Raw genomic sequence first — 18,008 nt, 5'->3', positions numbered from 1 at the left:
GGCAACTGTTCGATTGTTACCTGCAAAATTTGTTTTTGCTGATAGCCTCTTGAGACACCGTAGGACACTTCTGTGTTTCGATTGGCGGTCGGCATTGCGAAAAATTTTGAGTATTGACGTAACTTGACATGTGGTCACTTAAAGGCGTCTTTTTTTATCACGCGATCATGGAGTATGTAAACCATACAGATTGCCTTGAACTTCCGTTTTCGGACTCTGCAACATACCAACCTAAAAATCCGTTGGGGGATTCTACTTTTTCTGAACGAATCTTCCGCAATTGCCTTAGACGTTCGGCGGTCTTGTATCGCGCAGAATGCTATTGTCTTTCGCGACATTGACTTACAGTGCCCAGTTTATCAACGAGCGGAATATCAATTTCCTAGGTTTGCCAGTCATTATGGTTGCCACTTCACTGAGCATCCCTGCTGAAAAAGATGGGATACAGAGCTATACTAGCGATGAATAGTAAGGGGCGCATCGTAACTTTTTATTACTCATTTTTGTTAATTTTGTTTGTTCAATTTTTAAAGTTTGTTTCGCTTTAATGTGATTATATATCCTACCTTTCCTTATTATTTTCATTAATCTCTTTCTTACGAGCTTAATCTTCATAGGCCAGCCTACGACCTACAGTTTCTTTCATTGAACGAATGTTACTTTAGAAAGTAACATACAAAGCTGATCGGGAATATTGTGGGACCTAATTTTTCTATTTTCATCTTTCTTCCCCCATTTTTTCCCCTTTAGCTGCTGGATGTCCTCAAATGACAATTTGATCTGGACATTTGTCGCATTTGTCATTATTATTGAAGTTGTAAGTTTTGCATTGGAATAAATGTTTTCTTTTGACATTATTGTGAATGACTGTGTGCAACAGCCATACTTCACTACAAAATTCTATTCATATCTTCCTCTTTAAGATCAACATTTTGATACTCGCTCGAGTCATAAGGGAGATGGCCAAAATGCAGCCAACAGGAGACAAGCAGATTCTGCAAATACGGTATGATGGATCTTCCAAATTACGTAAAAAAAAAAAAAGAGGAAGACAGCTTCTGCCGGAGATTTTAACGAAATCATATCAAATTTTTAAATCATCCTTTTAACGATATTTATTTTTCTCAACTGCTTAAGTTGAGTATATACTGCGATGATCTTCATTTGCTTAAAACGATATTTATAATTGATCTTTTAAGAATCCCTCATCTTAGACTGTTGTCGTCCTTAGACTTGGCATTAGAGCATGCGTGGTTATTATTCCCTTGCTGGGTGTCACATGGTTATTTGGTCTTCTGACACCATTACACAAAGCTTTCAACTACGTTTTTACCATCCTTAATTCTACTCAGGTACGTATTTAGTCCAATGATTTCATTAACAAAAATATCCATATAAAGTGTCCAGAGATAATATACAGTCAGACTATTTCAGTATGGTCAGATGACCTTTGCTACAATAATTATTAAAATACATAATAGGATAAAACTAATAATAAAGAAAAAAAGGGATAAAAAAAATTGTTTCCGCCTTTATGTTATCCTTATTTACTTCATTGACCTCTGAGATATGGGAAGAATCGATTATAAAAAAAAAGACCGATCTTGAAAACCTATCTTTCTTTTTTAAGGGTTTTCTGATTTTTGCCCTGCACTGTGTACGAAACAGCCAGGTAAGTTTCATATGGAAAAAAGATTGTCTAGAGCAGGAGTTTCAAAATCTTGGATGAATTTGAGTGCCTTTTTTTGTCACTTTCCTTGTCTATCTGCAGATAAGAGAACGATTCAAGAGAAAAGTTAGCACTGTTTTCCCATCTGCAACCAATGGAAACTCCACAAAGAAGAATTCACATGTTAACATGAGTGACTTTGCCATGTGAAGGCAGTTGAACTGCAGTCTTACGATGAATTTGAACTGAAAAATCACACACGTAAACGTAAACCAAAACAAAAGAGTGTTTAGGGAATAAGATCTAGGTATATAGGTAATACCCACAGATTAAGGTTACACGCTGCAATGATCCACCCATTTACCATGGCCGTTGATGGTCGCCTGAAACATTTTTATCTTTCATTAATAGCTGACAGCTTTGTTTAGGCGGGAATATGTAAACAAGAATGAAAAGTTTAAGATTCGCTCGTATTTCTCAGAAATAGCTAAGTCGAGGGAGAGGGTTGCCTGGGAGACTCTTCAAAATCCATTTGAGCTGCGTCACGGGTTTTTCATTCGTCTTTGCACTTTTATCAGGCTACTGAAACATAGAAAAAGACATAGCTTGCTATAAGATGGCAAACATTTGAAATAACAAATAACGGACGCTCCGACCAGTTGAAACAGCTTGCTTGATCATAAAACAGATGCAAGGTGGTCAAGTCGGAGCACAAGTTTAAATTTTTGGTCAGACTTTAATAACTCCATTTTTTTCCCCAAATTCAAAACTTAAATCGCATGCCTTAGAATAACGCAAATAAAACGAGTTACGTGTCTGCAATAGCTATGGCCATTGCATGCTGATAATTTTTAAAGATACGTGTTTACACAAAAAAATGTGTTTAATTGTGATTGAGAGGTGAAAAAATATCATCGGTGTTTCGAAGGTTTTGATAAAAGTGATCGCATTCATTACAAAGGAAAAATTGCACTTACATGTAAAGGAAAAAAAAACGTTGGATAAAGATCTTAGTTTCACAAAATTGTTCAAACTGCACCTGTCTTATGTTAATTTTATCACCTCATATTTTCTTTTCTGTTCTTTTCAGTTTTTTTTCTGTTTTTTTTTCTTTTAGAAATCCTAAGGGTAGTCTAAAATAGGTGGTTCACTACAAAAACATATATAATAAACTGTTAGTTATGAACCCATCACTTTTTGAGCAGCAGTTAATTCAGTGTTAACAACTGAGTTGAAAACGTATATTGGCCACCGTAAAGAGTAAAAAAAGTTGACGTTTCGAGCGTTCGCCCTTCGTCAAAGCGATTTGAGGAAGCAGACAATTAGAAAACTCTTTCGAACTGCGTGCGTTTTTAAACATAATAAATTATTTCTGTCTACCATTTTATGCGTGACTCCACGAGGTATAGCGTGAACGCTTCGTCATTGTGAGTTGGATGATGAAACATTAATGCAGTGAAGAGGAAAAACCCACGTACCTTATAAAGCAATTTGAAATACTATGCCCAAGTTTTGATAGACCAAAAAAGTTTTATGTATAATTGATAAAAAAGATTTGTGGCGCATGGCGTAAACAGGCGGGATCTGCATCTCTGCAGTACACGGACACTAATGTCAATAAAAGGTAAAACAATCTCCTATGGTACACTTGCCGAGCAGTAATTATCTCGAAGCGACTTCAGTGATGTAAGAGCTCTAAAAGGCCTCTCTGTTATCGTTGTTAAGTGACGAAATAAGCAAAGGGTGGCAATAGCCATTAATTATTTGTGATTGAAATAAATACTCATATGAATTTAATATCTATGGAGAGAGTTCTAAATATTCTCATGAGAAAGTTTCTTAAAATGATGATTTTATATTGATTGTATTTGTTTTACCTAAATTTCAAACAGATGCAAAAAGGGGGAATACCACTGAATTTAAGCATAAACATCTGACGTCAATGATTTGCATGACATTCAATTTCCCACTTATGCTTACATTAAGCAGCTGGATCTGGTCAAAACAACATCATAAGACTGATCTTTCAAATATCTCCGAAGAGAGAATTCTCACAAGCCTTCCTCACTGAGAAAGAAAATATCAACCGATCCTCAGCCACAGAAAATTTGCCAAAAGGCTGTGTTTAGTTCAGCTGACAGATGCTCAACGTACACAACGAAAAAAAAATGATGATGACTAGAAGTTGCCAGATATGGGGAACACTCCTATTATCAAGTGCTCTCCTGAGTGAGTATCAAAGTTTTTATCAAAAGAGTTTTTTGTTTAATATTTATCACACGTATACCTAGAGGAGTCGCTCTTATGGCTCTCCCAATAGCGTTGGGTGAGACTACCAAAGAATGCTAGAACGGTTTTAGAAAAGTTTGCTCTTCATCTCAGCTAATCAAACCAACCTACCATAAGGAAGCCAAGAAAATATTTCAAGGAACTAATTTTACAATATATTCCTGTGCCGCAAGCTTTAAGTCTGATTTGACTCAGGGGTCCATCATGAAAATAAATAATTTTTGCGCAAATATGCAAATGAGGATGTGAATTCTTTAGTGACAAAAGATGCATTTGACATTCAGCTGTCTCTTCATCTCTGACAAATCACTGAGCCTACTAGCTTAATAACACCATTTCAGGTCCTCTTGTACAAGGGAAAGGCAGTTTTCTATACTTCCTTCTCAGTTTTTATAAATCTTTTGTATTTAAGTTATTATTCATTCATTTTAATCTTGCATTTAGTTGAATAAACGAAAGTTAACAATTGCAACTCAGCGCCATTGAGCGGAAATATTTTTACTACTCAGAAATAACATATCATTCTCTCGATTCTAAGGCTTTACGCGTAGTTATGGAAACACGGCGTCAATCTGTAATCATACCAGGGCAACCTGCAAAATAGCCCGAAGTAACGCTCTACCCTTGCAAAAATTATTACAAAAAAAAAAACAAACAATAACAAGTAGATAAATATATACATTTTTTAATTTACAAATCAGTCAGTGACGCCTAACGGTTTCAGGATGGCAGAATACTTGCTGCAAATAGAAGGTTAATTGCTATGAATGATATATATTTATTCACATCATACTAAAATAGTAGATATTATGAAAGTTCTACGCTAGATTTATTCAATAATTTCATGAATCTGCTTTTTTTTTTCTTTTTTCGTTTGGCGGGGGAGTGAGAGGGCTCAGTGAACTATCGTCTATTATATATTATATAATTACTATAATTTTCTAAATTTATCACATAAACTGCAGTGATATAAAAAAGATTTCCGGCCCTGAGAAAAGCTGCAAGAACACACGCGAAAAAATATCGTTTTTTTTACGCGTGTTGATACGGCCAATCAGCTACTTACACGTGCTCAACTCGACATCACTCGAAGAGAAATTCCATATCTCTCCGCGCCCATGTATTATTCTCTATTTATTCTTACCATTACTTTCTTTTTTCCAGGCTTTTGGGCGCACGGTAACGTTTGCAACAACGATGCGTTTGACTTGGATTGTACTAAGGACAATTATTCTTGCCATCTGCTTCATAGCAACGCTAATTCTTGTACTTGCCTGGGAATAGGATGCAAACAAACGTGCAAAAGTCTCGCAAAAGAGTGTGAAATGGTTCTGAAATGTAGCGGAGGGGATTGTGAACAAACTTGCAACGCTAAAACATGCAAACTAAACTGCAGCGGGGGAAAATGTAAATTTCAGAAGTGTGATGACAAAGGAGACGTCTGTGAAATGAGTCTAGAATGTAGCAGAGGGGATTGTGAACAAACTTGCAACGCTAAAACATGTAAACTAAACTGCAGCGGGGGAAAATGTAAATTTCAGAAGTGCGATGACAAAGGAGACGTCTGTGAAATGAATCTAGAATGTAGCGGAGGGGATTGTGAACAAACTTGCAACGCTAAAACATGCAAACTAAACTGCAGCGGGGGAAAATGTAAATTTCAGAAGTGCGATGACAAAGGAGACGTCTGTGAAATGAATCTAGAATGTAGAGGAGGGGATTGTGAACAAACTTGCAGTGCTAAAACATGCAAACTAAACTGCAGCAGGAGTCAATGTAAGAAACAGGAGTGTCATGATGAAACAGATTTTTGTGAAATGTACTTGGAATGTAGCGGAGGGGATTGTGAACAAACTTGCAACGCTAAAACATGCAAGCTGAACTGCAGTAGGGGTCAATGTAAGAAACAGGAGTGTCATGATGAAACAGATTTTTGTGAAATGTACTTGGAATGTAGCGGAGGGGATTGTGAACAAACTTGCAACGCTAAAACATGCAAACTGAACTGCGGAGGGGGACAATGCAGAAAACAGCAATGCAAAAATAAAGTAGAAATGTGCAATATGCATTGTAACGCGATTGATTGTACACAGACCTGCGACGCTGTCACATGTCATATCTCTAGAACTTGGCCGACCAGCCCTCAAGGTTGGGTTTCATGCTCTGGGAATGGTGACTATTGTGGAAGTCTCATGTCGTCTTTGGACTCATATCCTCTCACGCAGGGAATCTTTTCTACCAAAAATGGCGGAGATAAACGCTGCACATGCACAAAATGTTTAAGGGGCTTCTGCAGCTCTTCCGATTCATACAGGTCAGATTTAATTTCATCCACTCCGTCAACGGCGACTCAAGGTTTCTCAACTCAAATTTCAACAGTGCAGCGAAAAGATAAATCTCATACTTGGGGTGAGTAAACTTAACGTAAAAATTTGTTTTTTCACGATTGAATGTCAATGAGTCTTAAAATAGAATAGCTCTTTCTTCATTGTTCATATTCCAAATTCCTTGCGCTCTATCATTGCTTTTTAATTTTAGTTAAATGTTGTTTTGACATCTAGCTTTTACTTCAACATACAGATCACTTGCAGTCATCGTCGTCATCACCATTATCATTACTCTCACCATCACCATTGCCATCCTCTTCAATATCGTCATCGTCATCAGGAGCAGAAGCAACAACAACAGCAGAATCAGAATCAATATCAACAAAATCATCAGCATCTTCATCATTACAGGCAGCAGCATCGTCGTCTCTGCCATCGTCAATTTGGACATCTACGTTGGAAGTACTTAAGAATTTGGTATGTTTCGTAGTTTCTCCTTTTTTTTTCTTTTGGAACAATAATTTTCATAGTTTCTGCCATTCTTCAACGCTTTTGTCTTTCTTTACCACAGGCAAATGGTTCTGTTTCTAAACTTGGTGAAATAGATAGCAGGAGAAATAACTCTTTGAAGGTATAAATGCACTCATGTCTCCCTATAACAAGATCAAGATTACTTATAGATATGAAATGTGCGGTAATTAGAAGGAGTTACTTGTGCAACGCTGCAGTTCGTAAGCTGCACAAGCGTTTTAAACAGGGACAAAAGCATGACAATACAGTATTTTTACTAGCATCACGAGAATTAAATATAGGAAAGTATACCTCCTCAAAAGAAGAGTGGCTCATTCGCTGAAATGATGTTCTGTTAAAACGCTCCTTTTTTTAATCATACAATATCCAATCAGTCCAAGTCTCATGATGTGCGCTTTTGTTTTCTCATTGTGATAACGACACGATTAAAGTTAACTTTTTGGTCCTTAAAGGAGGCTATGCGTGTATTTGAAGACTTTATCGATAATTTTATGAACATCACGACACCCATTAAAGGCCAACTTAATGATGGAGGAGAAGAAACAAGAAGAGAATCCATCTTTAAGGTGGCAGTCGCCTTCGAGGAATTTGCCCTTAACTATGGTAAATACCATCTAAATGGAACGAATCCTTCTACATCGATCACAAGCCAAACAGTGGGTGAGTTAATATTATATTTTATTAGTAACTGACCTACCGTCAAATTGTCTTCCTGAATGGTCTTTCTGCCGCCTGGCCGTAGATGTTAAGTGATACAAGTGAATTCTTGAAAGGCTCATGGAAGCAGTCGAAGGCGCATAAAATTCGTCTGGCTTGATGCAATTAGGCGCAAGAAGAAGGGTGAAGCACAGTTGACGAGAAGTGATTTTCGTTTTGATAAAATTTTGTTTCAATTTCCTCTTTTGAGTTTGTGAGTACGATCTCAGTACAATAATATATTTCAAATAAACCCGAATGGCGTTTAAAAAATGATAGCATAGAACTGTGTGTAGACCTTCAAGAAGAGGATCTGCATATGCCACAATCATCTCCTTGAATTCCAATCATCATCTAACATCTTCGCGTTCTTCTGACAGTTTTGGGTATTCAAATTGGCTACCGCCATAATGCAACTGACTTCTTCCTCAAGGGGGAAGAATGGGAAGTCAGCATTAATATATCCTCGGATGATTTTGCTGAAAAAGGTTTGCGTTAACCACATTTTAAGCTCTAAATCATAGAATTGCATTTTTCCTCTTTAATATTTGCTCTATTATTTAGAACTCAGATGGTTTTGCGTATCAGTGTACTATTTGTCAATCATTAAACATCTCAAAACAGTTGAGAAAATATGTGCACCCCGAATGGTCAAAAAACCTTTCGTTTATTGCTCAGGTAAACCCATAGAAAATTGACGTTTATATTATAAAAGCAAAAGACGTTAAACCGACGTGATGACCCTATCAGGAAGCTGGGAGAATAGTCAAGTTTAGTCTGGACTGTTTGCCAATCACTCACGCCCATCTCGTGATATATAAACCTTAGTTGAACGTTCTCCCAAAATTCAAAGTAGATGATTTCGCCCTTTAACAAGTAGAATGTAGGGTCAATTGCTTGAATTAATGATAATTAGTACGCACAACATTTCTGTGTTTTCACTGACGTCATAGGAAAGTAAAAAACAACGAAAGCATTTTAGTTGATCTATTCCAGTGGAGTCTTGGGTTCAAATAGTTTATTCAGAATGATAAAGGAACAATGAGGTAGTTTAGCCAGTTGGGTTATCAAATGTCAAAATAAATGGGTCAAACAAATCATGGCCCATACTGTATTATAACTTAATAAGTTCTTTGGTGAAAGAAAGAGAGGGGAACTTGATCGATCACCATTTCGAACATATTTATACTGAGGCTAACCCCATCGTTTGGCGTTAGAAGGACTTTTTTTCCACACTCTGGTTGTTTTCTTTATAGGGTCAGTGATTGTAGGGTGTGTGTACAAGGATCTTCATGAATTACTGCTGAGAAATCAATCCACTGGGAAAGAAACTAACACTTTCAGGTAACGTTAAACGATGAAATAGTTGCGACTTGGTTCGTGCTTAGCGTGCATGTATTGAATTATACAGCATGCCACATCAAATTTAACCAACCAAATAAGGAGAAGCCTATTAAGTGGTATGATAAGAACTTTAACAATGAAAAAAGAAGGCGATGACTAAAGTCCATTTTGAAGCTTATTTGAAGAAATTTATCTATCACACAATAAACTCTCAAAGTCACATAAAAAAGTTAGTTTTCATTATCACCGTTTTACATCGGAGATAAAAATGACATAAAGTGTGCTTCTACATCATGCAGTTGCATGTAAATGCAATGTGATGCTTTGCAAAACTTGATGGCATAGGAAAACATTTTCTCTGCAGGTATGTTAACACCAGAATAATGACGGCAGCGATGAATCCCAAACCTGAAAAATTACGACGAGATGCCATCTTGAAGTTCAGAAACCTTCAGGTAACAGCAAAAACACTGAAAGATGAGCGCGTTCCATCTGTGTCATGTTGGATCGATTTACTAGAAATACGTGTAAACTATATTTTCAGGTCGTTAAAGAAGAACAACACTGCATGTTTTGGAGTGGTTTCAAAAATAGGTAAAAACAAAGATATTGTTAAATATGCTTTGGAACTCCATCTTTTTTGGGTTTAGTCCAAAGTTGAGTGTAGAAACCGGAGATTATCAGTCAAACCTTCATTTGCGAGGTCAGCAGTAAAAGCCTTATGGCTTTTTGCTGTTAAAAATATTGCCCAGCTGGAAAAATGAAATATATGCACGAATAATGGCATGGAAGGTAATGACGTACTCGGTAATCCTTGTAATCGTCACCGTGGCCGTGGGCAGAGATTGGAAATCCGAACTAACAACCAATCAGATCGTAGGATTTGTTACCGTGCCCTCTGAGAAAGAAAATCGTTATTGTTATTTCTTATATTGTAATATTCCTTTGTTTTTAGTCCAGATGGGTTTTCAGAGGAGGGTTGTCATGTGGATCATTCGAGGAGCAATTCAGAAGAAACGGTTTGCAGTTGCAATCATTTGACTCATTTCGCTGTCTTAGTTGACTTCAGCGGTAGTACTAAGGTAGCTTTATTAATATTATTATTATTATTATCATTATCATTATCATTGTTTTTTACTTTGTTTCCAAACTAATAATGGGTCCGTATGGTTAATTTAAGTATTGCCTCCTTTTGCTTTTGTTTTTGACGCAGCTTTCCGAGAACGACGTAGCTATCCTGGAGATCATCACGTATGTGGGGCTAAGCCTTTCCATCATCGGAATACTTTCGACAATAACTTTATATTCTTTCCTTACGTAAGTACTGTAATCAAATTATCAGGAAGAACATCCTTAAATACCTTGGAAGATGTAGTAAATAAATAAAGCCAGTGTAATGTTCATACCCCCTCTCCCCCCCCCCCCCCAAAAAAAAAGAAAAAATAATAAAGGGAATGCCTTGGTGCTAGTTAGAAACTTAATCCGTACCCAATGTTTTGGACATCACTCGTTATCAGTCACTGTCCAAGTTCATCTGCCTAACTGCTCTCTCTTGTTTTCACTCATTTTTTTTTTTTGCTTTTGTTTTTTTGTTTGGTTTTGTGTGTGTGTGTGTGTGTGTGTGTGTGTGTGTGTGTGTTGTTGTTGTTGCTGCTCTAATATCTTGATTTTAACAGAGATGTTCGTCAGCCTCTGTCTCAAATACGCGTCAGTCTTGCTGTGGCTTTAGGAGCTGGACAAATATTTTTTCTCTCCGGAATAAACGCCACAGAGAACAAGGTGAGAGGTTTTTTCCATTATTTCAATTAAATTAAATATATTATGATCAAACAAAACATTGAAATGACAAAATATTTTTTTTTCTTTACGTCTCTGTGCAGGCTGTGTGTCTCATAGTAGCAGTTATTATGCAGTATCTTCTGATGGCCGCTTTCTGTTGGATGCTGGTCGAGGGAATTTATCTCTATCTGTTTGTTGTAAAGGTTTATAACATTAACACCAAGATGCACATGTATCACGTCATGTCATGGGGTATTTTGATTATACAGTTGAACTAACGATATGCTGCTTTTAATTGTTTTGAACTAATTTAATTTTAATCTTATTGAGTCGCCTTGATTGGTTTATAATTTCGTGATAGGTTTTCCCTTAGTTATGGTGGCCATTTCACTGTGCATCGCTGCCGGAAAAGAAGGAATACAGAGTTACACCAGCGACAAATTGTACGAGGCGTATGTTTTTTTTCTTTTTTTCTCCTCTATTTCTTCCCATAAATTGTTAATTTTTTTCTTGAAGTTTTGATGTTTCTTTTAATTTGCTTTGACATTTTTATTAACTTTACCTTCTCATAACATTTATCCTTTCGGGACAGCTTTCTGTTTTTCGCTTGCAGATATGAAATTTGAAAATATGAGATGCAGATATGAAATTTATCTCCTCGTGTTCAACTCGACATCTCAATCGTTCGCTGGGCCCAGTCGAGTCAAACGCTCGAAGAGAAATTCCATATCTACGCGCGCCCGCCCGCCTATTGTTCGCTTTGTAATTTCTTACGAATTACGTTGACTGCAGATCTTATGCTTCCAATTTTTTTTATTGTTTTGTTATCTTTCCCCTTTTAAGTTGTTGGATATCCTCAGCAAACAATTTGATATGGATATTTGTCACATTTGTGATTGCAATTGAAGTGGTAAGTTTCTGATTCGGCTTATTCAAATTGGTGATTCTGATATAAGACTTGAAATGTGTAATAGCCATACCTTAATACAAGCTTTTAATTTATCTACTCCTTTATCAGATCAACATTTTGATACTCACACGAGTCATAAGGGAGATGACTAGAATGCAGCCAACAGGAGAACAGCAAAGTCAGCAGTTACGGTGAGAAAGAGCTCTTAATTGAATTAAAAAAAAAAGAGGGAAAAAAGTTTCCAGTTCCTGCAAGAGATTGGCTGAAATCTTTAAGAATCCTTACAATCGAATACGTCTTACTTCCTCAGGAGCTTGTTGTTATTAATTAGGGAAAAGAAATTCTGGGTACCGTAAATGTTTGTGAGGGTGATGTGCAATCAATTGATCAACAAGTTTTCGTCCTTCAGAGTTGGCATTAGAGCATGCATGGTGATGATTCCCCTGTTGGGTATCACGTGGTTATTTGGTCTTCTGTCGCCACTACACAAAGCTTTTTCCTACATTTTTACTATCCTCAACTCTACTCAGGTGAGTATCAAATATTACCATTTTATAGTTTCATACATGAGATTATCCACATTGAGTGTCGAGATTACTTTATAATTATAAATCGTAGGGTGTTGATGGGATATTTGTAAATGTGACACACAGACAAAAGAGGATAAAAATTAAAAGAAAAGGAAAAAAGCGATGCCACTGTCTATGAGATTCTTACAAGTCAAGAAAAAATTTGATTCTCTTTGTTGTTCTTTGGGACTTTAAGAAAATAAATTTTAACATAGGTACTCCAAGTCGCAATCACAAAACGAAACTGGCTTGAAAAACATTCTTTTTTTTCTGTCAAAGGGTTTCCTGATTTTCGTTCTTCACTGTGTGCGAAACAGTCAGGTAAGTTTAATTATACATATGGTGTATATAATGAGGTTTTAAACTTGAATATACCGTGAGAGTGGTTCATTTTCTTACTTTCCATGTCTATCGGTGCCTTTATTTGTTTACCTAGCTTGTCTATCTGCAGATTAGAGAGCGATTCAAAAGGAAGGTGAACAGGGTTTTCCCATCTACAAACAATGGAAACTCCGCAAAGAGGAGCTCACAGGTTAATCCAAGTGATGTTGGTGATACGTGGGTAGCTGAATTGCAGTCTTTCAATGAGTTTGAGGTGGAAAAACACTCAGCTTGAAGAACTAGATTCAACACTGACCAAGCCTGAAACTCCATTATTGGATTGCTTAATGTAATAGTTAGTCAGTAGTAGTTGCTCATTTTCGATCTGTCCGGAGGATTTCGGCCGTTCAAATCGAGCCTTTAGCTTGGTGAGTAAGTCATTTGTAAGATGTCAGTTACTGCGATGATTGGGTAATTTGCTAAAGTCAGTAGCCTTTAACGTTTTTTAAGCTAGATGCAAGAGCTTTTCAAGCTTTTTTTTCTTTAAATTAAGAGTAAGTACTTCATACGTAATTAGGGAAAGTTTGCTTTAGCTGCAAACTAAATTGCTTTAAAGTAACTAACCTATAGGTTGGCTGTCGATTGCTGTTAGATTTCAAAACAGTCTGACTTTCACATGGTGGTTTCTTCGCCTCCTATTATTTCCTATTATTTAGTTGGAATGTCGCGGCATTGCAGTCAAGCAGTCAAGACTGACGTGTCTTCAAACAGTCTTAAGCTTTACTATGATAGGCATTTCTCTGAATTTTAGTGGGCAATTTTTAGACTAACATTTTACGATAGCGTCACCTTTTTATAATATTTAAGCAGTTAAAATACGTATAAAATAGCAAATACTATTTGCTTTGGTAATAGTAGCGGTTAAAGCTGACTTTTAAATTTTATGATAAATAAGTGAGTGAAAAAACAAATAACTGAATTTGTGACAAAAACGAAATAATATTTTAGATTTCTTCAGGATCAGTTACATCTGATTAAACGTAGCGGATTCAACGGATTGAAATTTGCGAGTTACTAGGAAGAAATGGAACTAACTTCGATTTTCGAGAAAGATGCACCTGGGCAAGAAATGCCCTGAGTTTATCTTAGCTAAAGGAACGCTGTAAACGTGAAAAAACAAAAAGATTTTTCATCAGACTTGTTTTCCGGGAAAAAAAACCCAGAGAGCAGTTTCTAAGGGAAAATTGAAGCCATTAGAAAGGGAAGAGGTTTTTAGATCTATTTCAACTCCCCCCCCCTTTGCCCCACCCTTCATATTTAGATGTGGGTATTTAAACACTGCAAAAATAATGTATCATTTTAGTGTGATACGTGGTGCAGATCGATCCAATTTACAGCGCTATGCAAAAGTACTATAAATGAAGGCTTTCGAATAAAGCGCTTTGTTTTTCACATAAATTAGAAGGAGGTGGGCCGGAGCCCCCATGTGTCTGTACCTCATTTCTCCTTTCGTAATGTTAGAAAAAGGATAGATGAGATTTCAGAGCTATCTCGCGATCATCTTAAGGACATCTCCATCGAGAGAGATATAGGTACAACAATATATCGAGGAACTTGCGTGATTCGTCCTTCTTTGGCGGGATACGCATCTTTGATATCTCATTAATTTGTGAATAAATCGCCTCAGGCTAATGATTTTCGCCGCTTATAGACTGTCCGAAAAGGGAACATTTTGCCCAAAGACAAAGCTTCGAAGGGAGATGTGAACAATATCAACACCCCATAATTTTTCATAACGCGAGTCGATAGCTGGCTTATTTCCTTAATAATCTTAGGACAATTATCGAAGCTGACGTGGTTATTTTTGGTAACTGACATATTATTTTGCAAAACCAAGAAAGCCGCGCGATAACAAATGGGGGGGTTTCAAATCGAAATGTCCTTTAGATAGTGTTGATTACTCACCCATTTTGTATGTCGTAGTGGTATTTCTTAATTGGTCTGCTCGGCATACCTCGAAATTCCAGACTGATGTATCCAAATGAAAAGTAAAATACAAACAGTATCTAACTACTTATGGAGAAGAGCATTGTAAAAAGGTAAAGTAAGGCAGAACAGTCATTTGAGCTTTGAGAATCAATTGAAATTAGAAACTTACTTTAAGTAAAACCATATTTGTTCCGAGTTAGTTCGTGTTATGCTACTGCTCTAAAATCACCGAGATGGTTTCTTACATAGCTTAATAAACAAAGACTCGCAATGGTGAATAGTCGACCGCAAGAGTGGACATTTACAATCGATACCAAAAATTTACTCTATTGAGCTTAACTATTTATGACTACTTAACATTTTAGTCCACTCCATTATTTCAAAAGAATAATGAGTAACGTGGAGAAACGATTTCTTACACTATTAATTGATATTTTTGCTATGCTTTCTTTTAAACAGGTGAAAAGTCTGAGTTCTTAGAATTGAATTTAACGGGAGACAAGACGTCAAAAATGTAAATGACATCCAATTTCCTGCATAATGATTAGCAACACAACGCTCATTTTGACTCAAAACAACACACTCTGAAAGCTTATTCTTTTATCATGAGACTGATCTGGAAAAAAGTTTTCCCAAAGAAGAATTGCTACCAACCTGATTCGGCCAGAAGAAAATTTGGGGAAAAAAAGATTAGAATTGGTTGAGCGAAATGCTGAGAGAAACGTAACTCAAACAGAAAAGTGAGATGTTGACAAAGGCTTGTCAGATTTAGAGAATCGTCCTATATTCAATAACTTTGTTGAGTGAGTACCAAATTTCTCTTTAGAACATGAATTTTTGTTGAGTTTATTAGTAAAAAAAAAATAAGACTTCTTCAGAGTTCTCGCACGTGACTCGAGCTTGTTGTTTCCCCAAAGGCCTTCGGAAAAAAATACGGTAGCAGATAGCGATAGAACCTTTTAAATTTTTTTGTTCCTGTAGTACAAGGGCGTGCTTTGAAAAGCAGCTATATCGTTATTAAATAACTGTAGTAACGTGGTAGGTAATGTCAAACTAAGCGTTTCTGTTTTAACAATAATTTCAAATAAAAGGTTTCCTTAATATCAAACGCACGTGAGTAATTATCAAAGACGTCTTATCCAACCGAATTCTTCAGCCTGCCAACTTGTGAGTAGTCAATTTGAACATGTCACCAGAAAGAACTGCCGAGGTGTTTTGTGAGGCAAAACGTCCAGGTGTCTGTAAAACGTGGACCGGATGACTGCAGATGGCAGGTGTGGATGGCGGATGGGAAAATGCGAATGAAAAAAAAAACATATATAAGAAACTAAGAGGCGTTACTCAAATGAATTGAAACAGCGTTTTGTGATTCTGCTTAATGTTACTCTGTCTTTAACCACACAGAACGGGAAAAATGACATGCTGTTTAATACTGAATGTTGCAATTACCGTCGCGTCGTCGGCAAGTGACCCTTGCCAGGTACCCTGGCTCTAATAGTCTGCTCTAAATAATCTAGAAAACAGCTATTTGTGCTTTAGATCACTGACTGTGAATAACGAAAGATAAAGAGAGAAAAGAGTTCTTAGACTATTTAACTACGTTCTGGTACGGACAACTGTTCGATTGTTACCTGCAAAATTTGTTTTTGCTGATAGCCTCTTGAGACACCGCAGGACACTTCTGTGTTTCTATTGGCGGTCGGCATTGCGAAAAATTTTGAGTGTTGACGTAATTTGGCATGTGGTCACTTAAAGGCGTCTTTTTTTATTACGCGATCATGGAGTATGTAAACCATACGGATTGCCTTGAACTTCCGTTTCAGACTCTGCAACATACCAACCTAAAAATCCGGTGGGGGATTCTACTTTTTCTGAACGAATCTTCCGCAATTGCCTTAGACGTTCGGCGGTCTTGTGTCTCCTAGAATGCTATTGTCTTTCGCGACATTGACTTACAGTGCCCAGTTTATCAACGAGCGGAATATCAATTTGCTTGCCTAGAGCTAGTTCGAATCATATCAAAGTGATTGTTAGTTGCCAATGAGGAAGGATAAGAATATCACACAGAACCCTATGGAAAGATAAAGTAAATTTTATCCTACCCTTCCCCACCCCCCCCCCTTCTAGACTGGTCTATAACATTGAGGAGCCATAAAGGACACTTTTCGTCTCTTTAAAGGGAAAGTTTTCACTTATTAGTGTCCTTTGCGCGCCTTCCTTCGAGCGCTCGAGCCTCCCTCCTTATTATTTGCTATTCCACTCTCCCAATTACTATTTAAACAAATATCGATGTTATTGTGTTTCTCGCAGACTCAGAGAAATGCTGGATTCCCCTGCATGTCGTTCCAATACATGCAGCGTTAATATGAATTCACCAGAGGACTTCTACTTCCCCTGGTTTATTCCCCATACATGTATTATAGAATCAGTCCCGCTGGTGAAGTTATTAAAATACGATGTAAACGTTATCAGTTTCAACGAGCAGCTTCATTTATTTGATGGATAGATGGTAATTTCTTCCATTCGTGCAGTTGAACAGATCGAATACTCGATAAAGCTTCCGGTAGGAAAATACTGATTTACAAAAGAACACTAACTTTAAACATGATTCATGAACAAGTTTTATTAAAAACGTATTTTATCAACTTATTATTATCTGCTCTATAAGAAAATGTAAACTAGTATAGCTATTTCTATATAGCTAATTATAGCGAGTTTCCTGTTTTGCTGAAGCAAACAATTCCTTTGCACCTGGTGGAAAAAGCCTTTAGCTTCATTGTTCCTTTTATCAAGGGAAAAAATAGTGGTGGCTTATGTCAGTGAGAAGCGATCGAGTATTATCATATGTCATGTTACCGCCCTCAAAAGAGTTTTAATACGTTACACAATCTGTCGCGTCGGTGTTGTTTTCATGTTAAGAACTATATAGCATAAGTGTACTGGCATCTGCTGGGGGCAACTTCTCTATATCGTAAGCTTGAAGAATTGGGCTTCAATCCGGTAAAATGTTCACAGCCCTGTTTTTACACTCTGCTCTGAGTAAGTACAACCGAAGCTCTACTACATCTTCTATGTTATGGAATTGTTAAGTAAATAGTGTCTGGTTAGATCTAGATATTTTTTTTTTTTGAAACAGTTTTGCGGTTTTAAAATTGAAATGGTAGTTATAATTCACGATTGTTGTGTCTTAATGGACGTTTAGTGCAAAGCCTTTCAGAAATATTATATAAGGTTTCAGGAACACGATAACATAGTCGCCTACTTCATGAAGCTGCTGTGACCATAAGTTAACCGAGAAATAAACAGACGCTATATGTGATCTTTTTCGCGAAAAAAACGAATTGAGTTCGTCGACTAAAACTAATTCAGACGTTTCACTAAAACAATCTTGCTCGAAAAGAAATGGGAGTTGCATTCGTGCTCATTTTATAAAAACGATAAGTCGAAAAAATAATTGTGATAAACAGAGGGCCAGTTTGGACAAGTGTTTATCATAATAAATGCCGTCAGCAACAGTTCAGCTTGTGACGGGTTCATCTTTTATTTCCCTTTAATAAATTCCCTGCATCCTCGAATTTTTTATC

The 18,008-nt window shown here is 36.8% G+C and overlaps 2 protein-coding genes across 2 annotated transcripts; both read left to right on the top strand.

Moving 5' to 3' along the window:
* The first annotated feature begins 391 nt into the window (after nt 1-391).
* LOC149051705 (adhesion G protein-coupled receptor D1-like) lies at nt 392-2,417 on the top strand. The gene is made up of 6 exons (XM_089185695.1): nt 392-468; nt 751-817; nt 924-1,006; nt 1,232-1,352; nt 1,631-1,672; nt 1,772-2,417. Exons 1-6 carry the CDS (start codon nt 401-403, stop codon nt 1,877-1,879), a joined length of 489 nt encoding a protein of 162 aa, XP_089041821.1. The 5' UTR covers nt 392-400; the 3' UTR covers nt 1,880-2,417.
* Nucleotides 2,418-4,651: 2,234 nt separating this feature from the next.
* On the top strand, nt 4,652-13,453 carry LOC149051704 (uncharacterized). Its single transcript, XM_089183980.1, has 18 exons — nt 4,652-6,367; nt 6,539-6,762; nt 6,857-6,916; nt 7,269-7,476; nt 7,893-8,000; nt 8,769-8,856; nt 9,221-9,311; nt 9,401-9,450; nt 9,812-9,938; nt 10,070-10,173; nt 10,533-10,635; nt 10,737-10,887; nt 10,997-11,078; nt 11,479-11,545; nt 11,654-11,736; nt 11,955-12,075; nt 12,394-12,435; nt 12,566-13,453. The coding sequence occupies exons 1-18, from the start codon at nt 5,077-5,079 to the stop codon at nt 12,728-12,730; spliced, it is 3,165 nt and encodes a 1,054-aa protein (XP_089040106.1). The 5' UTR covers nt 4,652-5,076; the 3' UTR covers nt 12,731-13,453.
* The last annotated feature ends 4,555 nt before the right edge of the window (nt 13,454-18,008 follow it).

Source organism: Pocillopora damicornis, chromosome 1 (assembly GCF_964200805.1).
Source record: "Pocillopora damicornis chromosome 1, jaPocDami1.2, whole genome shotgun sequence".
In the NCBI taxonomy this organism is placed as follows: domain Eukaryota; kingdom Metazoa; phylum Cnidaria; class Anthozoa; order Scleractinia; family Pocilloporidae; genus Pocillopora; species Pocillopora damicornis.
Note: the sequence above shows the minus strand (reverse complement) of the source record. Positions and strands in the feature narration are given on the sequence as shown.